General features: G+C 40.7%; 1 protein-coding gene across 4 annotated transcripts in view; it reads right to left on the minus strand.

Moving 5' to 3' along the window:
* Window positions 1-8,126: 8,126 nt before the first annotated feature.
* The window catches only part of DHX36 (DEAH-box helicase 36), a 40,452-nt gene continuing 26,467 nt past the window's right edge, over window positions 8,127-22,111 (minus strand). For 2 of the 4 annotated variants that reach the window (XM_084847308.1, XM_084847306.1), the window contains exons 17-25: window positions 21,751-21,849; window positions 19,997-20,170; window positions 19,682-19,768; window positions 18,907-18,990; window positions 18,709-18,808; window positions 18,531-18,621; window positions 16,464-16,584; window positions 15,130-15,282; window positions 8,127-13,972 (exon numbers count right to left, since the gene is read on the minus strand). In XM_084847308.1, the coding sequence (XP_084703434.1) occupies window positions 13,787-13,972; window positions 15,130-15,282; window positions 16,464-16,584; window positions 18,531-18,621; window positions 18,709-18,808; window positions 18,907-18,990; window positions 19,682-19,768; window positions 19,997-20,170; window positions 21,751-21,849 (1,095 nt within the window). In that variant the 3' untranslated portion in view covers window positions 8,127-13,786. The remainder of the gene's footprint in view (window positions 13,973-15,129; window positions 15,283-16,463; window positions 16,585-18,530; window positions 18,622-18,708; window positions 18,809-18,906; window positions 18,991-19,681; window positions 19,769-19,996; window positions 20,171-21,750; window positions 21,850-22,111) is intronic. The other 2 variants (XM_084847309.1, XM_084847310.1) reach the window with 1 other exon arrangement.

The raw sequence follows: 22,111 nt of genomic DNA on the forward strand, positions 1-22,111 counted from the left end.
TTGCTGAAGTCGAGGTATATGATGTCTACAGCATTCTCATGGTCTACAAGGGAGGTTACTTGATCAAAAAATGAGATCAGATTTGTCTGGCAGGACTTGTTTTTGACAAATCCATGTTGGCTTCGAGTAATCACGGCATTGTTGTCAAGGTGCTTCCAGATGGATTGCTTTATGATCTGCTCCAGAATTTTCCCAGGGATTGATGTCAGACTGCCTGGTCTGTAGTTCCCAGGTTCCTGCTTTTTACCCTTTTTGAAGATAGGGGCAACGTTAGCCCTCCTCCAGTCATCTGGCACTTCACCTGTCCTCCATGATTTCTGAAAGAGAATAGACAGTGGTTCTGAGAGTTCTTCTGCCAGTTCCTTTATGACTCTAGGATGCAGTTCATCTGGCCCTGGAGATTTGAACTCATTCAAAGTAATGAGGTGTTCCTTGACCATATGCCTGTCGATCTCAAGCTGCAATCCTGCCCCTTCAGCCTGTACTTCACCTTTGCCAGGGGGGTCATAGACCCTCTTTTGGGAGAAGACTGAGCCAAAGTAGGAATTGAGCACCTCTGCCTTTTCTTTGTCATCTGTTATCGTTTTGCCATCCTTATTTAATAGCTGAACCACCATTTCTTTCCTCTGCCTTTTACTATGCACGTAGCTGAAGAAAGCCTTTTTGTTGTTTTTAACATCCCTTGCTAACCTCAGCTCATTCTCAGCTTTAGCCTTCCTGATGCCATCCCTACAATTCTGTGCTATCTGCCTGTACTCTTCCTTTGTTACTTGGCCTTCTTTCCACTTCCTATATGTGTCCTTTTTTGTTTTCAGGTCATCCCTAAGCTTTTTGTGAAGCCACATTGGCTTCTTCTGTTGTCTTCCACCTTTTCTTCTTGTTGGAATTGCTTGTGATTGTGCCTTGAGAATTTCCTTTTTTAAAAGCTCCCACCCATCTTGGACTCATTTTCTCGCTAGCATCGCTTGCCATGGGACCTTACTGATCATTGTTCTGAGTTTATGAAAATCAGCTTTCCTAAAATCCAGGGTACGCGTTTGACTACACTCGGATTTTGCTTCCCTTAGAACCAAGAACTCAAGGACAACATGGTCGCTTTCCCCCAGAGTTCCTGTAACTGCTACTTTATCCACTAAGTCATCTCTGTTGGTTAGGATCAAGTCAAGGATAGCCGATCCTCTAGTTCCTTCCTCTACTTTCGGTAGGAGGAAGTTATCCGCCACACAAGTCAGGAATTTCCTGGAGGGGCCATGTTTTGCAGAATTTGTCTCCCAACAAATATCGGGGAAATTGAAGTCCCCCATTACTACTACATCATGCTTCCTTGAAACATTGGCTATTTGCTTTTCAAAAGTTTCATCCTTGTCTTCTCCTTGATTGGGTGGCCGGTAGTAGACTCTGACCACCAGGTTCCTTTTATTCTTTGCTCCATTTATTTCAACCCAGATGCTCTCGATGGGGCTACCAAGCTCCTCCTCCTGTATTTCTGTGCAGAGATATGTATTTTTCACATACAGTGCAACCCCACCTCCCTTTCTGTTCCTCCTGTTCTTTTTGAACAAGTTATATCCTTCAATTGCTGTATTCCAGTCATGAGAGTCATCCCACCAAGTCTCAGTTATACCTATCAAGTCATAATTTCCCTCTTGTATTAAGAGTTCAAGTTCGTTCTGTTTGTTTCCCATACTCTGGGCATTAGTATATAGACATCGAAGACCATGTGCTTCATAGTCTGGCTTTCTTCCTTTCAGAGCAAAATGTGTCTGAAGACTATTATTGGGCGCTATCAGAGCTGTTCTCTCCATTGCAGTGCATGCGCCTATGTCCATTGTTACCCCCAACATTACATCTCCCTTCCCCGTAGGATTCAGTTTAAAGCCCTCCTGATGAAGTTCTTCATGCTGTGGCCAAACACATTCTTCCCATCCTTTGTGAGGTGCAACCCATCCCTAGCCAACAGCTCATCTTCCAGGAAGTATAGCCCGTGTTCCCAGAATCCAAATCTCTCTCGTCGGCACCACCTTCGTAGCCAGTCATTCACCCGGAGTATTTTTCATTCCCTTTCTATCCCTCTTCTAACTACTGGAAGGATGGATGAGAAAACTATCTGGGCCCCAAAGTTCTTGAGTTTCCTTCCCAAAGCTTCAAAGTCTGACGTGATCTCTTCGTCGCTCCGCTTGGCGGTATCATTTGTTCCCACATGGATGAGAAGAAAGGGATACCTGTCAGTGGGCTTTATGAGTGCAGGCAACCTTTCAGTCACGTCTCTAATCTGTCCTCCCGGGAGACTACATACCTGGCGAGTCCATGGGTCTTCGCGACATACTTGGGTCTCGATCCCATGCAGCAAGGAGTCTCCCACTACTACCACTCTTCTTCTTCTTGTAGGCCTGGGTTTCATCGCCTCTGTTTGACTGACCTTTAGCCTCTTGCTCACTCTCATGCAGGTTCCCCTGTGATTCTTCCTCTGCAGGCTGTCCTCCAGTCTCATCCGCAAGTACCTGAAATCGGTTCCACAGCTCCACTGCTTCCACTGGTGCAGAGTGGCATCTAGTTCTTCTTCTCCTAACTGTCACCCTTTTCCAAGGAGTATCCTCTATTCCATTTTTCTTCACCTCAGCATTTCCCACTGCCTCATCTTGCTGTTGCTCTTCAAGCTTCTGGTCTGCCCTTTGCTGCTGTAGTTCCCCCATTCTGTCCAAGAACTCTTCGTGTTCTCTTATTCCCCGGAGGGTCGACAGTCGCCGCTCCAGTCCACTTACTTTTTCCTCCAGCAGCGTGATCAACTTGCACTTGTTGCAGGTGTAGGCCATGTTGTTCTCAGGCAAGAAAACAAACATTGCACACACCTTGCAGGTCACCACCACTGGAGAGTCTTGTCCTTCCATAGCCTCTTTTCCCTTTTTGTGTCTAGCTTTGTGATTGTTCTAGACTAGCCTGTGCATGCTCTTCTACTCAGTAGAGGTTAAAAGAAGAGTCCCACTGGTGTGAAAGTGTGTGTTACAAGACAAATAAATGGAAAAAAGTTAGTTAAAATAAAAAATAAAAATAATTTAAAAAAATGTTAGTGGCCTCCCCCTTGACCTCCCCTGCCGAACTCCCCTGGCCCACTCCTGTTTGCTGCTCCTGTTCACTCGCTCTGTTCGCTCGCTCCCTGGGAGCTTGCCTGCTTCTGTAGTCCCTGGAGCAGCTTGCTCTGCTCTGCTCTGCTCAGCTGGGAGCCAGTGTTTCTAGTTCTCATGGCTCAAATTTCAGTAGAACTACAAGAAAAATATCAGTAGATTTCAGGAGCTTTTAATATATAAACATATATCAACATAACAGTCCAACAAAACATTGCATTGCCCATTGTTACTTTGGCTGAGATGGATGCATTCACTTTTCAATTAGGTCTACCAGTTACCCAAGTTACTTGTTTCAAAACTCCTATAGCTTTTGTTCTGCAACAAACCGCTTTTTCTTGTTTTACTTTTTGCTGTATCGGGTTTTATAAACATTCTGAACAAATTAGGGGAACTCCTCTGTCACATTTATGGTCAAATTATGTTATTCCACAAATGGAGGTAGCCTGGTTCTACCTTGTTCTGCCTGTTTCTCAACAGTATTATGTCCACTTACTGGGCTCATATTTAGCAAGGTTGGTGGCTTGTTCATTTGAGAATTATTTTTATTTTTCATTTGAGAATTATTTTTGAAAAGCATGTGTAGGTAAAAATACTTGTTATTCAAATAAGCAAACAACCAATTTTGTTAGATATGAGTTTAGTAAGTGGACATTTTGCAGTTGAGTTGCCAGATAATAGTCACACACTTTGCAATGTGCAAAGTATCTCCCCTTCATATTTCTAATCAACCACCCACAAAATAGTTCTTTTGCTTACTTCAGCATATATATGCAGGAAAACTATAATTTATGCATATATTTACTTTTTCTTACCCTCAAAAGAAAACCCCCCCACTGTGTATGAGAGAAGCAGTGGGAATGCAGGAGTAGTAATGCTTTCTAACAAAGAAAGCACTACTACTACTACTCTCTCTCCTTGGGCCTTGCTAAGCTCCCCCTAGTCAGTCAGTCATACTGACCAATCATAGGCCTGGACTAAGTAGTTCCAAAAACCCTCTGAAAAGGTTTCCCCAGAATCTGCAGGCAGAAGACAGATGGTAAGGCATAGTCTGCTGGCAAAGGGAGCCGAGCAGACCATCATGGCAAAGATGGCACATGTAAGCCTTCCAGTCCTGTAAACACTCCTTCCTTGCTCTGGTTCCGCTAAGCAGCCTGATTGGAGAAAATTGTTCAGAGGTTTCTTGCTGCTTTGTTGCAGAATATAATTTCTTTTTAACGCTTTTTTCTTTTTAAAGACAGGTACCTAGATTTCTCACATTGAAGGGTACTTTTCAGATCATTGTGTGTTTCAGTAGATCTGAGATTGCAGGAGGCTTGGTAACACTGCCCCTCATCCTTTCCCCTCTTGCCCATTCACTGAATCCTTAGGTACTTTACATTAAATAGCTTTCATGAGTGGCTTGGATGTGTAGGGTCCGCATGTAACTGTTGATCGCTGAATATCTGGCTGTCTTGACAGTCCAGCGTTTAAGTAAACGTTACAAGAGAGATGTATATTTTCCCTCTCCTATCTTCCTTATAATACCCAGTTGAACAAAACATGAGTTGTGATGTTTTTGCAGTATGCACTGCACCACTCTTGCCTCATAACATTGGCCAGCGTAAGGGGCAATGGACAGCATGTCAGCTTGCCATAACATGTTTAACTAGATGTTACAAGGTGGCGGCAGTGGACCAACCATGTTAAGCACATTTATGATATCTTAAATACAATTGCTACTTGTTTAGGATGAGAACATAAGATCTGCTGAGGCCAAAATGAGTCAAATTTTGGATCTCTTCTGTGTCTTTTCAATATTTTGCTAAGATTCCCCCCACCCCCCAAAGGGTGTTGGAGGGAGGCTTTAAGGATGTCTTGCAGCATGGTTGTTGGTTATGGGAGTAACATAATTTGCCATCCTGGAATTAACAGCTCAGAAGTGTGTTATTGTAAAATCAGTATGTACACACACATATATAAAGATTATGGAGAAGGTGGAGCAGGAGTCCAGAAAGTGACTTTAAAAGGCTTCAGACCCTATGCTAGTGCTGTCGGAAACAGGAGCCATAATACAAAGCACACTAAACCAGCCTCCTCCAACCTGGTGCCCTCAAGATGTGTTGGGCTACAACTCTGGGAGTTGCAGTTCAACACATCTTGAGGGCACCAGGTTGGAGGAGGCTGCACTAAGCTTATTCATCCCAGTGCAGAGAAAGTTGTTTGCTTTTGACTGGTGCTCAAGAAGACTTGTTAGTCCTAGCTTGCCCCATTGATTTTAATGGTCTTCAGCACAACTAGCTTTCTATCAACTGAGGCTATCGGACTGTGGCCAAAGCATACTGTCCTCCCCTTTCCCGGGAGCGGAGACCTGTTATGATTGCAGCACCTACTCAATGTCTCATTATAAATCTCCACTATGGAGTTTGACAGGAATTTGTGTTGTCAAGCGAATATGTAAATAGGAATTAATCTGTAATTGCGTATGTAATTAATTTATAAATAGGAATTAATTTGCAATGCATTTCCTTTTTATGTAAATAAGCACAGCATTTTCTACATCATGTGTATTATAAGCAACTTTGCCCTTCCTTGGCACTGTTTTATCACCTAACAGCAATCACATACAAAAGTAAATGTCATATTTTTTTTTTACCGTTTTCAAGTGGATACAAAGTTGTGTACTGTATGTTTGTGTATATATAAATAATGTAGCATGTGTGTTGAATCCAGATTTAGACACCTAGAACTGGACTGGCTGAAGCAGATTTCCCAACCCTCTCCTTCCCATGGTATCCCCTGAGACCCTCCAAAAATGCTACACAGGACCTTACTGAATGGGATAAGCTGCGGTGTGGGGAAAGGAAGGATCCACAAAATCAGGCAGAGGCACCTTCCATGAGCAGAGCTTCACTCACAGAACATGCCTCCATACAATTGTGGGGGATGTCCCTGTTCACCTCATCACCCTAGCCTAAACCAACTTTCCCCAACATGGTGCACTCCAATGAACTCCCAGAATTCTTGATCTTTAGCCATGTTGCTACCCTCCACCAGGTGCCCCCAACAAATGAAGTGAGTAGTTATTAAGGTGGGGGCTTTCTCAGTGGTGGCACCCCAGTTCATCCTCCCCACCTGGCATTTACATTGTGGTCTTTCCAATGCTAGGTAGACTTATTTTCCCAGGCTTTTTAGTCCTTCAGGTTTTCATGTTGTGTGTTTAGATTTACTCTGCCGCTATTTATTATTCTGGTTTTTAACATCAGTTTTCTCTCTTAAATTTTTAAAAGTTTTCTATTTTTATTGTGTTGTAATTTAGGCTTTCAACTCTTGTGTACTGCCCAGAAAGCTTTGGCTACACAGAGGTATAGAAATGCAATCAATTAAATGTTTCTGGGGCTGGTGGGAGTTGAAGTCCAAAACCTCTGGAGGGCACCACATTGGAGGATGGCCTAACCCATTCAACCGAGTTCCCCAACCCTCTGTGTAGCATTTTCAGAGGGTTAGAGGTACTACCATGAAGAAGATGGGTGGACAAATCTTCTACCAGGCAAGTTGCACAGATCTAAATCTGGATCCAATCCAATTAATATTTGAATAGAGTTGAGCCCATCACTACCGAACCATAAGTAGGTCACAGTGCAGGATGCTGAAGTAACTTCCGTAAGGCAACTGTTGTGTCTAAGTGCACAGAAAGTGTAAGTTTTTGAGAAGTCATGAAATCCAAACTGTTCCACAGGGGTTTTGCAGCCTATGCAGTGTTGTAAATACCTCGTATTGCTTTGCGTGTAAATAAACAAGCTTGCTTCCACACCCCCACAGTGGGCTCCATCACACAGGTGGAGAATTCCACATCAATTCTGGTCCTTTCCCCATCCAGGATCATTGCAGGCCTGGGTCATTCTCTTTAGATAGCTGTCCCCGTCATGTTATTTTTTGTTTCTTTCCTTCGCACAGGGGTGGTGATGCCGCTCAGAGGCATCACCACCTTTCCGCAAAAACGTATTACACGTGCTTGGCGTGTAGCAACAGCTCCTCCCTGGTTTCTGACCCTTTCCGTCCCCTTGCACATTACTGGTGGATGGGGACTGACACACAGATAATCCCCACCTCCCCGTTCAGTGTTTTTGACAATCTTTGCCATTTACTCAGGGGGAACGCACAGCAGGGAGGCATCCCAGCTGGTTGGAAGGCTGGCAGGCTGCTCTGTCACCCTGCCGCCTTGTTCAGAACGCTGCAGGCCAAAAATGGCAAGGACTCAAAGCGGTACTGGCAGGGGAAGGCGACATACCCCACAGCCCATTGTCATCGCCTTCGCCATCATGACTGCACCAACAACCCCAAACACCTGCCCACAGCTGCCAACACACAGCGGTTCATTCATGCTAGGGGAGAAATACACAAGGTCATGCTGCTCCATGTGCGCATTTTTGGAAAAATACATTTTTTTCCATTTGAGGAAAAAACAGGATAGGTGGGTGGAAATGGTAGGATAATGACTGGACGTTGACGACATCATGTAACAATTCAGTGAGTGGACAATCATGAATGTGCAATAAACTGGAGGTGTAGAGATGCCCAGCAGATTGTGCAGTTGTGTTCCATAATAATGCAGAAATGATGAACAGTAGACTAATCCAGTCTTGGCATGTCTAAAGTCTATTGCTGACCTTGAGAAACTTACCACTTTCCAAAAGATGGGATCAGCATGGTCAAAGAACAGTGCGCATTGAGGGCTGGGAAGGGGATGAAAGGATCCCCTCCCCTACTCCCCCCTGGTTTCCAATCTGCAGTGTTGGGATACGGCATACAGGAATAATTTTCATGCTTGAAAAGCTCCTCTTGCAGCAGCTCAGATTCCTTACCAAAAGGATAGCGCTGTCTTCCCACGTTCATACTCTGGAAAACACTTTGGGATCTAATGAAAGATGAATGGAACTACTTGGAATCTATACTAGCAGATAAATTTGAAATTAGGGCATTTTACATATTGTATACATTTTTACATGCCAGGACTACCACCACTAAATACTTTCACGTTTATTCTCTTTTTCCCATCTGCTTTTTACATCAACCAAAATTTATGTACAATGAACAAGACACAAAGTAGTCGAATCAAAATTATTAAGTTCACACAGTCAACAGCATGGATATTCTGTTTGGTTTGAGGAACATGTGCACATCTCCCTTCAGCCATGAGTGGCTTAAAAAAAATGGGGGAAGAATTAAGGAAGTTCATAGGTAATGCATACAAATGTACACAAATGGAATCTGTACTACATTGCTACTTTGTCCACAGCAATGCGAGATGAGCATGCACCTCTACTATGCAAAACCTGTTTCCTAGCAGGGAAAGCAGAAAGCTAACATTACAACCATTCATCTGATTTTCAGGTTTCAGTACTTGCTATTGCCAAGCTGGAGGTCTTTTTGAAAACTTCATTTCATGAAATAGATGGTTTCTTGACAAACATATTGACCTGGTTCACGCAGCATGGCTCATCACAAGTTATTGACCAATGACAAGCCACAGTGCCTGCAGGAATATACACTTGCATATCCAACCCCCGCTTGGGGGCTGTGTTGTGTGAACCCTGGCAAGCGCGGGTTATGTGAAGGTTGTTTAACTCTTGCATAACCCATCCTCGCCAGGTTCACACGACACGACCACCCCAGAGCATATACAAAATGATGGCCACACACCCCATAGGCTCACTGTGGGTTAAATAACCCACAATGGGCTGTCATATGTCAACCAGCCCACTGACTTTCCACAGAATGGCCCTGTTCACACATAACAGCAACAAATCGTGGGTTAAGAACTAATTGTATGTTAACTTCAGGATGTTTAACCCAAGAACAACCCATAGCATCCAGGTTTACATGTCACAGAATAACCTATGATCAATCCAATCAGATACTGATTACCCAAAGCAGAAGTGGCTCACACAACCAGGAAAATCTTAGGAAAAATTAACCCACGATTTTCCACCGTTACATGCGAACCGGATCAATCAGCTAGGCATTTTAAGCATCTAGACAGTATAGCATTTAATACTGGCTCTAGGAGAGGAGCTACTTTGGATGCCCTTCCTAACCACTGTAAGGTTTGCACCTGCCTTAAGTCAAGCTGGAGTTTGAGACTGGCCTCATAACATAAAGTAGAGATACAACATGTTCTGCCCAATCAAATCTGAAAGTGCTGGCTTGGTTTTAACTTCAAGAACTACTTAAAATGGTCTTAGGCAAGCTGTGACATGCTTGACAAATTCTAGAACCATCAAGTCTGATTCTGAAATGTTAGAAAAGCCAATTTGAATTTATTTGTCCTGACTTTTGAATAGAAGAACTGCTCTGAACTATTGCTAGCCTGTCAAAGAACTGCACTCTTAATCCATAACAAACCCGTCAACTCCTTCTCTAGAGCAGTCTCAATAAGGCTACAATCCTATACCTGCTTACCTGGGAGTAAGCCCCACTGAACTTATTTATGAGGAGACACGTATAGGATTGTGCTGTAAAACATGCAAATACTAAAGGAGCTAAAATATTTTTATATGATATATAAAATGATATATGAGTTTATATAGCACAAGACAAACCTTTTCCCCACACAGTACCTTGCAGTGAGCTGTATTTTCATCGTTCATCTCATGGAGCCCTACAGCATTTACCTGAAATATAAAAACCACCTACTTCCCACATATATTTGATTTCTCACTTTAAGTACAATATTAAACAGATAACATGACTGTTCTGAAATTTTTATGTTTCACTAACCCATCCCTAGGATGGAAAATATCTGATGAACTCTGTCTATGGCTTCTAATGTGTTTCTTTTAATAGCTATGCAACAGACAGCTTAATAGAAAGAATATGAACAACCATCTCCCTTCTAAGTGGCCGTTAACTGTACGGGTAAGTAGAATCAGGCATATGAAGAGCTCACACTTGGGCCTACCCATTCCACTTTCCTTAAGTAACATAACTGAACCATGAGAAAGCACTGCAAAAAATATTTGAAGGAGATATTGTCTATGTCACAATAATTTACTATACTGGACCTTGTGAAATGGGTAATATTTCATCAGATCTAGAGCCCTGATGTTACTGTGCTATCATCTCTGTGGTTGGTAGCTGGTTTGATAGAGCATGGCGAAAAGAGGAAAAAAATGCTGCCGACTATGGTCAAGCGTGACATCTGGTAGCTTGACTTCTCAAGTTGACATCTGGTATGTTAAGGCAAAGCTATGTGTAGATAACCAACTGGTAACTCAGTTGATACATCATTAAGTAATTCATGTCGTGTACTTCAGTGCCCAATAAAGACGACTGCATTTCAGAATTATATCATTATTTAAGACATAGCACCTAAAGTGGCCCTTGTTCTATCACAGTTCTGTGTCCAAAACATACACACCTCCACTGCTTGAGGGGTTACACATTTTTTTTTAGATTAACCCTATTGGGAAAACTGATACGTATGCTGACTTCTCAAATGTACACCACCTAATGGAAAACAGCCCATTCATGCAACTTTTCACCCATGAGAAGGCACACACTAACTGACGTACTCCCTGTCAGATCATGGAATGCAGCCCTGAGCAAGGAAACAACTATTATGAACACAGATATTCAAGTAGTACAAGTCTGGAACTGGGTCTGCAAGCGTTACTTGCTCACAAAAAACTGGCCATAAATCCCTAAACAAATTAAAACATTTTTTTCATGGCACTTCAGTGGCTATGGTAGGAAGGAGAAGACCATCAATTCTCATCCACTTTACGAAAGTTTCCATACAAACTCACCTGGAGACAATTTTTACTTGCTGTGAGCAGCTATTTACAAGCATGCACAAGCATTTGCACCATTGGTCTGAGCAGATGCTTCACATCAGCCTTCACCAACCTGGTGCCCTCCAGATATTTTGAACTTCAACTCTCATCAGCCCCAGCCAGCATGGCCAATGGGCAGGAAACCTGGAGATTGTAGTCCAAAACGTCTGAAAGTACCAGGTTAGTGCCTCAGTGTTCTTCCCAGGAATTGGCTCATCCCTTTCATTAGCAAGCTCTTTACAAATATTTAACACTTGCTCTATTGTACCTATGCACTCATTCATCTAGAAACCACAAATACAAAATCAGTGATTTAAGAATATATAGCATAATATAGTCCCAGACAGGTGAAACAAGATGCAACAAGATGTCTTAGCTACTTATGACTTAACCACATCAATTAGGCTGTTTAGTAAAAGAGGGGGATTCTAAAGACTGTTATTGCTTTTAAAAAAATCATTTCAATACTGCACTTGATCTATTCATATCTAAATGGAAACAACCCATTTCTGGGAAATCCGAGCTCCAATGTTCAGCCACAAAACCTGGGACAAGCATCAAATCTGTAGTTATGGCAAGCTAATCAATTGCCACCACCAGGACCACGGAAGAGGGAGAGATGCGGCAATTTTTTTGTAAATGATTTAGGAAAGGGTCCATAAGTTAGCCACATATGGACTGACTGCATGAGTTTTAAGACATGCTCTGTATTTGCTTATGTTCTCTATGAAATTTGGGGAGATTCTTACAATATTCAACAGCTGTGCAGCAAAAAGTTCAACAGGGACACACACTCTATCACCACGACCAGTGTGTTCAAAGATGTGTCTGCCAACTGTCTCACTGACATAAACTTACTAAAATGGCAGGAGTCCTGTGCACTCTGTAGTTGAAATAAGTACACAAATACTGTAATAATGTTATGCATATGAAAACTATTACCATATAGGCTTGGTAAAGAAATATGGATTCAGCTAAAATTACTGGACAGCAGTGATGTGGGGTGGAAAATTTTCCAGTGTTTTATTTTTCTGTAGAAACTTTCCCATTTCATAAGTTCATTAGAAAAAATTAATGCATGCTAATTGCAAATACTATATTAGACAAGCTTGGAAGTTTCAAAGTTGTAATTAATGTTTTTCGGGAGATTATCCCTAGCAAGTACGTAAAAGAATGCATGTATGTCTGAGTGAAATGGAACTACTAGGTAGTGACAGCAAAACTGAAGGTGCCCCAACAACTCTTAGTGGAAGAGAACTGACCTCTGTTGAAATAGATTAGTGGTTGTCAGCATATCATGCAATTTCTTTGGGTTGCTAAAATTAATTTGAGTATTAATGGTTTTCAATTCAGACAGCATCAGGGGGACATAGGACTGTTTGGTTTCCTAGCTATGAGGTTTGAAACAGGGCTCCGACCTCAGAGCCAGGAAAACCGCATGCCCCTCCCTCTTGTACATCTGGCTACATGTCTGCGCTCAGAAAAGAGACAGGGGGGAAAGGGGGTGTTCATGCGAACGGAGGAGACTGGAGCAGCGGCCATATGAGAAATGCCATAGCTGGCCAAGCCTCCTTTCCTCCCCGACACCTCCACTAGATGGGCGAAAACACCCATCCAGCTTAAATGCAGAGCAGGAAGCACAAGGCGCCTCCCTCTCTGCATAGGATACTCATAAGCGCCTGAGTTTCGGGGTTTACAAGCACCCAGGGTGGAACCCATAGGACTGCATCTGAAGTGTACTTTACTTTTTTCGCCTCAGATATTTCAAGTCAAATACTTGTGGGACAAAAAAATTAACATGAGGTACTTGTTTTTAGCTTTGTTGCTTACTAATTACAAGTAAAATAAACATGCTAAATTAGCTCTCTAGGGTATGCAAACTGAAAATGTTCCTATGCAAATGACCTTACACAAATTAATCCAATTTGCACTGGCAAATTTTACAGTTCAATTTTTTTTCCAGAAACCCCACATCAATTCTGGACAGACTAGTTAAGTATCTATAAAAGAGTTCCTAATAAAAATAGTACTCACATTATACAAACAGAACTCTAGCTGCTTACCTGTGTACAGTTAATGCATACTTGATCCCACTGGGACTTAAAGGGCTTCATTTGTATTCCACAGTCCCAGTCCAAACTACTCTTTGGTAAGGGGAAAGACCACCTTCTTCTCCCCATCCCAAACAGCTGGATGGTGGTATTTAGAGTATGTAATTGAGGGTCAATGTATGCAGAGTCCCGGCTGCTGCTGGATCAGCACATGCCATTTCCTCTTCTGCTGGATATGACTCTCAGCTGGATTGGCCGGCGGGTTTTTTCAAAGGATGTGAACATAGATCCATGTGATGAATCTCCATCCTTTTATGATTTTATGTAAAATAAAAAACACTCTTTTACATTTTGGGTGACTTTTACAGACCACTTCAGCTCCCAGTAGTGTGCACTTTGGTTCTATTGTAATTCATTTTGAACAGCTGAAAATTTTGAACAGCTAGAAATGATGTTTTAGTTACTAATGTTGCTGACTTTCCAAAGTGACAATTCCACAGACAGCAGCAGAACAGTGTAGACAGCATAATGCAAAGATGAGTTCAGTTCACTTTCAATTTGACCCAGCTTTCACCCAACAAAACGTTACAGTCCTCAATAATTAGTATATAGGTACGACACAAACAATACAATAGACTATGCAATACTGGCAACTATGCAAACATCTACTTTATACATCACATGCCATATACACAAGGCTGTTATGAACTGACACTAAAAATTGAATTTCAAGTTGCTGATACTAGCAACACCACAAATCTGGAAAAGGTGTCATCTCTTCAGCAGCAAAAGAACAGTGTTAACTGTACTGTTCATTCTGGAAACGAGGGGCAAAGTTTCTGGCAGTTCCATTCTCCTGCGTTGTGATTAAGTCTATAATGGCTGTCAGCACTGCGGTGTCCCTTGATTTAGTATTGTTCCAGTCTACAGGCTGTGGGTTTTCTATTTTCTCTTGTAGAAGGTCATCCAATTCTTGTTTCAAATCCTGTGAATAAAAGGATGTTGGTTGGGAAAGAAACTAAAAGCACCAAGTTTTGACAGTTATTCTGCTTATTATTCTAAGAATAGGTTCAAACCTTCTGAAAATTTAACTAGCTATATCCTTTTCTATCAAAGTAAATTTAACATGTTTTAGGAACAGCATTATCTAATTTAAGTTATTCAAGAGCTGTATTGTATAATGTACTTTCGCATTTTGAAATTAAATCCTTTCTGGCAAGTATCAAAAGGAACCTTTTTCCAAGCAGTCAATATGGTTTTAAAAGGACCCTATTCTAAGCTTAAATAGTTAACCCTTGAAGTTCACATTTTTAGTTCATGTATCTTAAAAAGGTAATTCCTACACTATTTTTTTGTCTACTACAGTATATTTTGGTCAGTATCTTTGTTCAAGTGTACAACTCCATTCTACGAAGCACTTTAATTGTAGCGATAAATAAAACTGAAAGAAAAAGACCAAGAATGCACAAATGTGTGTGATTTCAGATAACATGAACCGATAGTTTTTGAAAAGCAATCAGATATAGATAATATAAATTTAACCACAATAAGGTAGTTACTATCTACTAACTGCATGAGATGTTTTACACCTTTTAAATCCTCTGCAACTCCTTTCCCCACCCATCCAAATTACAGCCTGTTCAGTTGTTAACATTCCAGAAAAAACAACCTGATAATATTCTCTGCTGCTTGTGTGTCCTTCTCCATCAGGTCTCTATGGATGAGGCAGGGAGAAGATGAATGAATTGGGCTCTACCCTGTTTATCTGAATACTGTATATCCCTGATTTACTCCATTTTAAACTCCAGTTCTTTCTAGAAATGGATTGGGAGAAACAGGAAGGTGCTATATAGAAATACAAAACACCCATGTTCGTTACCTTTTCGCTCACAATGCTTAGTTAAGAGTGTGCTTCAGATTAATTCTGGATGGAGTCCTCCCTAGAATATGATGCCTGAACAGGGGTCATGGTTGAAATTATCTTTCACATTTATGCATTTTAGGAAATACCCTGAGCTGAGTAGGGATTTGTTTAAAGGACTGTCTTTATAATGTAGTTATCAAACTGTATACACTGTTTCAAGAATTTGGCCTTCATTTCTTTAGATTCCAATCTGAAAAGGAAACAGTCAGCACACTCACCTTCACTAGCTGTGCTATTCTTGCTGGAGACTGAAAGACAATCCATTCATCCACAGCAATTGTATCCTGATCTTTGTCCTTCTGTATAGAAATATCTCCTCCAAAGAACAAAAGACAGTATGGCGAGACCTCTGTGCAATCATATAGGTATATCTGTAACAAGGAAAACATTAAGCACAATATAAACTATGCTAATATCTTCAACATATGACACTAAAATGTTCTTAGTTGCACATTCAGAATTAGACCTCAGAATTATTTGTTTTTAAATGCCTGTTGCTGTATTCAGACATTACAATAAACTTATTGTGATGGGAGTGGACCTTGCCTCCCTGCAGGCTCCCCCGCTCCCCTTGCCCACCCCGGCCTTCCGTAGCGTGGCCACAAAGAGGAGCTCAGCTTTTGCTTCCTTTTGTTGCATCATGTGAACCACAAACTCATATTCATTTTAACAGTGGTTTTGCTGAAACAACCCAACTTAAAAACATGAAAGTTATGGCTTGTTTTAACAAGATTTGGTTAATCTAAAAGGGAAGCAATAACTTTGCATCTCCTCACAGCCACACTGGAGGGGAGAAGAAAGCACCTGCAAGCAAGGAAAAAAAAGGGGGAGGAGGAGGCTCCTGTCACAACAAACCATGGTTTAACATTATGTCCAAAAGCAGCCTACATATTCCGTGGTTTCTCCTACAACTCCCGTCAGCCCTAGCCTGCATAACCAATGCTGAAGAGTGATGGGACCTGTAGGCCAAAATACCTGGAGGGATACAAGCAACCCAACCCTGTCCGTCTGTCTTTCCTTTCTCTTATTAATTAAGTGTTGATACTGCCCAATAGCTGAAGTTCTCTTGACAGTTCACAACAATCAATCAAACTCTAGTTGAAAACTACTTTAAACACAAGGGTCTGTGAGCCTGAGATTAGCCACCCTAGAACTGTATAATAGTTTCCTCCTTTAACAGCATTACAAATGAACAAACGGTGAACAAAGAAGTTTTCAATCAAAGCAAAAGAGTACAAGAGTGGACCTAAGCTACAGCTAAAATAAAAGATACAGGCCGGCTTGTAAAAGCAAACTACACCCATTCCTTGAGCTATGCCTCTCATTCCTCTCTCTTCCATTTTGCAGGTGAAATGCCAGTCATCACGTCAAGGAAAAAAATGGAGGGTATGAGAATCTAAGAAATTTCACTCTGAGGAATAGGGAAGAATGTTTAACACTGAAGAACAGTAATCAGAGATTAAGTGAGCCATAGATATTAACACCTGTCAGTCTAGATTTATGCACCTATCATTACTAGATAATGATAGGTACTAAAACAATGTCCACTTACACTGGTCGTCCTCATTTTCAAATGGTAAACAAGCCAGTTATAATGGAACTCTGTCTCTTCAACATTCACAGATTTGGGATGAATGCAAACTGTTCCATCTGTTTTAGTGGAAACTTTGACCCTTAAACACACACACACACAAAGCAGTCATAATTCAGATGCAAGAGAACAGGATGCAGAAATGTTCATAAATTTAAGATGACTGTCCTTGGAAAAAAGGCATACGTTGGGCTGGATCCAGATTTGTTCTCAGAGTTCTGCTGCTGCTGGAGGAAGTGGGTGGGGTAGTGATTTTCTCCATCAAACCCTCCCCTATGCAGCCTGCAGCTTCACCCCCATACTGTTCCCGAGTTTTGGGGGGGATGCTCTGGAACAGTGTGTGAGATGGCACTGGAAGCTGCAGGGAGAAATCAGAAAGCTGATGCCCTGCTCCCTTTCTCTAGGGGAAACCTGCTGGATCCCAGTTCCCTCCACAAATATAAAATGTCCTCCTGTTCATGGAGGGGCAAGTCTGGATCCAACCCATTATATATTACTTCTATCAGTGGTGTTAAAAACAAATGTGTAAATACACATTACAAGGTATTTGTATAAGAACTGAAAGCAAATGGAAGAGAGATTTCAAGCATCTAGTTTTCCAAAATTCCCCTTTCAAAATCAAGATCAACTTAGTGTCTTGAAGATGTATGCTAGAATGGTTTTTGTTATATGTCTCGCACTTGTTTTCCTCTTTTTTGAAAATAGTTTATACATGCAGTATCTTCCTTTAGAACACAAAGAATGCACAAAAGTGTACAAAATTAGGTGGAGAAAGCGGATAGGGAGGCATTTCTCTTCCTTTCTCGTAATACTAGAACCCAGGGTCATCCCATTGGATTGGTGGAAGATTCAGGACAAATAAAACGAAATACTTCTTAGTTAAACTATGGAATTACAAGACTATCAATGGCTACTGGTCCTGATGCTTAAATGCTACTTCCAGTATCAGAGGCAATATGCCTATGTATACCAGTTGCTGGAGAACATGGGTGGGAGGGTGCTGTTGCACTCATGTCCTGCTTGTGGGTTTCCCATGGGCAGCTCATTGCATGAACAGAATGCTGGACTAGATGGACCCTCAGTCTGATCTAGCATGGCTCTTATGTTCTTAATAGAAGAGAACACAAACGTACACGGGAGTTGAACATATATCTTTCTGGCCATTACTCTCACCCAGCATCTCAAAAAAAAAAATTATTAATGCGTTTTTGCTAGCCATCTACTGAATAAACACATTTTCAGACTTTTTAATTTGCAACCCCCCCTGGTGGCAAAAATATACTACTGCACCCTGCTTAATCCAAATATGGCAGCAGTTTCATTTGTACCCACTAGAAGACATTATTCTTTTTGGGTGATGGTAGAATCACAGTGTTACTCAGGAATATTAGATTAGCTGATTTCTTGAAAGATAAAGGGAGTTACTCACATGAAGATTAAGAAGTTTTCAAACCCAGCTCACTATATAATCCCCCCCTCTAATAATCTTTAAATTAAGATTTTTCAGTATTTAGTGGTCAAAAAGCTTAGAAGATGGAAAAGCATGAAGAACATGTTTGGCATAATCCTAACAAGAAATGAAACACACCTCTGAAAGCCTAAGACTAAGAGAAGACAATAACAGCAGATAAAGAGGGTGCTCCGGTCATTACAGATAGAAAGGATTACTTTAAAGAAGCTTGTGGTCAGTTGGGGAACACTATGCATTATACGTCTAATTATCATGATCCCATGTCATGTATTATGGTTTAACTATGGGTTCAAGCACTGAGTTGTTCGCCCCCAACAACACAGAGTTCCAAGTTCAAATGTCACATAAACCAACCTAGGGAGGGAATGTCCCTAGATGGTTTATTGTAGTGGGAATGGAGGGCAGGAACCAGCATGCGCATTCCCACTGCATTTTCAGCAATACACAGTTTGTAAGCCATGTGTTGTTGATGACATGTGAACTGGGTCACTGTCTTTAACATATTAACCAGCACACATTCATGATAAAAGAGTCCAAAAGACCTTCAAAAGCCTTACATTTTTCTCTTTCTGCTGAAGTTTGCTCGGATTTTTGCAACCTTTGGATATAAACCAGCACAGATAACAGCTTTGAGTAACTTCTCATTATCTGAAAGAGAAGACAGTCAGGTGAACAATGATTCATAAAGGGGGAACTGAAAATATACCCGTGACACTGCTCCCCGTCAGCATTTACCCGAGTTAATGTTGGATTTGGAATCTCTGGGGCTTCTACTGCTCACAAACCCAGCTGCAAGGAGATGTTCAGCAAACTGTCCTTTCATGTTACGCAGCATCTAGAGAGCAAATGAATCCCCCATCAGCTCTTACAGATCTGTCCAAAAGAAATCTTTCAAATGCACACATTTTCCTGCCAGAGACACACAAATGTTACCTGCAGAGTATTTGAAGAAAGAAAATAGTCCCAACAATAATCCTTCTCACACCTGAAGCCACGCTGCTGGGCTTCTTCCCACCCCTGAAAGCAGAAAAACGTTTAGTATAGGTCCTGTAAATATCTCAAAGAAAAACTGCAACTGAGTAGAGTGATTTTTTAAAAACAGAATTGGATGCCGGATACCAGGTGGAATTAGAAAGCACTGTATAAAGCCTTAAAGAACTAAAGTAAAAAGTACTGCAGTTAGAGTGAATTATTTAAAAAAACTGGAGTACAATAATTTCTTTCATAAAGCTGTATGTTTATGCTAATACATCCTGATCAGAATGAACTGAGCAGCAGAGGTAGGCAAAAAGCAAAAGTTAAGCCATTTCCTTTTTATATCATGTGTAAAAGAATAAGCTCCAGAATTATAATAACTACTCCTGGTCTCCAAAACAAAGAAAAAGACACTTCATGAACTGTAAGTTGGAGACAACACTGGACTAAAAATTAAATCTCTATATAATTGTGTAGAATGAATTACAGTAGAAATGGATACAATGAAACTTGGAATACAAAGCTTAAACTACTTGCAATATAGAAAAAGTTTGTCACCACTAAGTAAATCAAGTACAGATTCAACCAATAAGCATCCTGAAGATTTTATCACTGTGCAACGCAAGTTGGTCTCTGTAATATCAGAGTGCTTTTCATGCTGTTATTTTAAGCATAGAGGTAGCTATTCTTCCATTGTGAATCAACCACAGATTGCAAACTACAGCATATCTACCTTGAAAGCATTCACAACCGTGAGGTGGTCACTTTTAGAATTCTTTGATAGTTCCTTCCTTCTTGCATCTGCTACTTTTTCTTTGCCCTTAAAAAGAAAACCATTAGGCTAATCTATGTTTTTTTTCCTTTCAAAAAATAAAATAGGAGTAATATGCTGCAGATACAAGAAATTAAAACCATCTATAAGTTTCCATACCTGAAAGGAAAATCCTTGCTGAAATTAGGCCTTCTGCCAGCCATTTTTTACTAAAATTTTCAGAACATAAATTAAGATGTTTTATATTTTATTTTTAACTCTCTTCAGATACTTTACCAAAGGAATGAAAAAAGGGTCCTTGAAGCTGAGGCTGGCTGCAATAGTGAGAACAGGATCTAAGCAGCAGAACAAAGCTCCAAAGAGAATCATTTTTCCTATGTGTGGTTCCACTGGTAATCGTGCCAAATGGACTCCAAGAGGTGTCAATTCTTCTTGTCTGTCCAATGCATTCTGTTAAAAAGAGGACATAAAATGGGGAAGAACAGGAACAATGAAAAACCAAAAGTGATGGAAAAGAGGGCAGGATCGCTGATATTTATTGTGAAACAGAAGGATTAGGATCATGAAGATGGCTGTCTTATTAAATTGCCTTTGTAATGCAGTATATTAGATTCTAAAATGTCAACTCGCATATTAAAGAATCATAGCGTTACACCTGAGTATCTGCTACTTTTCTGTATTTCTTTGCACCACGTTTTCCTAAAAACACATTCTTCCTACAATTTTTTTTCATCTTTCCTCCAGCTTTATTTTAAAGCTCTTATTAATGTTAACATATCAAACTTCCTGCGAATGCTAGCAGCTTTAACATTTACCTAAGGAAATGTAACTGAATACATGCTGATTACACTAAGACCTATTTGTCACAAACACTAAAATGAGGTAGGTAAACAGTTCAACTGTTCCACTTCAGTACTTCACATAATGAAGTGTTCCTCTACACAAAAACTGTTCCTTGCACATACGAAACAAGAGTATCAGGATAAGGGTTCTTTACCCTAGCCTTTACCCAGAAATGCCAGTCTCTAGGTTTGAGGAATATTTTTGTATGAAGGAGTTCAGGCATGCAGTTGTAAACCATGTTACGGAAACCCAAATTTTGCACTTCATGTTTTAGAACTAGAACTTGTGTCAGTTAACTAGAATAACCAGGTCTGCTTACAAAGACAAAATTGTAATAAAGAAATAAACAAGAGGGGAAGGATATTACCATGCCATGGTGTAAACACAGAGATGATAATCATGGAAGCAGCTCAAGATGCTGTCGGTGGTGTGCCAAAGCCCCATCCACTGACTGTTTGAATCCCCAGAATTCTGAGGCTTCATATGCACTGCCTTCATTGTCTATTCTTCAGCAAACATGAAGACTATATGCTTGCTGTCAAATAATATCCAGATGCTTCAGATCACAGATCAATGGGTGTACAAGCATATCAGCAAATGACCAGGATACATACAACCATGAGCAGGTGATTTTTAATTTCTAGAATTTACAAGTGTACACGCGCGTGCGCGCGCGCGCACACACACACACGCACACACACACTGCAGCTCCCAAAGCAGTTTAACAATGAATAAAATACCACAATTTAAGTTGCATAGCTGGTAAACCAGTAAAGGAATATACATTGCCATTGAGCTTTGTAAGTAACCATGTAAATAATTTACTGTCGTATTTTGTTTAAATTTCCTCATTTCTCTAGTAACATCTGTAATTGGAAGAACAAAAACAAGAGCTTGTGTGCAATTTCCAAAAGGCAAAACTAGGGTATTTCCTGGATCTGTTCTGGGAGAACTGCACTTCTCACTATAACAAGAAGTTTATTAAAAATTAGGCATCAACTGTTACAGCAGATTCACTCTTTGCTTTAGATGCTAAAATTTTTTAGAGCTTAGATAACTGGGTGGCATTTTTGTAGCAAGCATCCCAAGCATTTGGTAGCTGCTCATTTTTCCTAACTAAATTGTAAATAATATGCCTGAATATTCTTGACTCTAGACAAGCTTATTAGTACGTAAACAAAAATTACCAGCTGCATTAGATGTTTTATGGACAGCAACACAGCATCACGTGATGGTGGATCCATTAACTTGCTCAGAAAATGAGCAATTCCTCCAAGCTTTAAAATCTGGAAGAAAATGAAGTTCAAACTTTATAAATTCAAGTTGTGGTGCATAACATTAATCTTTATTATTTACAGAGTTGACATGGAACTATTATTCTTCCAGACTCATTTTTAGACTTAACCTGAAAGATTAGTACCAGAACTTCCAACAGCATGCCTCAGAAATAAACCCCTAATGGTTAGCTGGTAGCAACAGAGTCCTACTTACAAATGATCAAACTTTAAACTTTATTATAACTGGCATGACATTTCAAGGCATTTGCTA

The sequence above is a fragment of the Heloderma suspectum genome, chromosome 3 (assembly GCF_057233095.1).
Source record: "Heloderma suspectum isolate Gila_16-S chromosome 3, 16-S_ref, whole genome shotgun sequence".
Lineage (NCBI taxonomy): Eukaryota > Metazoa > Chordata > Lepidosauria > Squamata > Helodermatidae > Heloderma > Heloderma suspectum.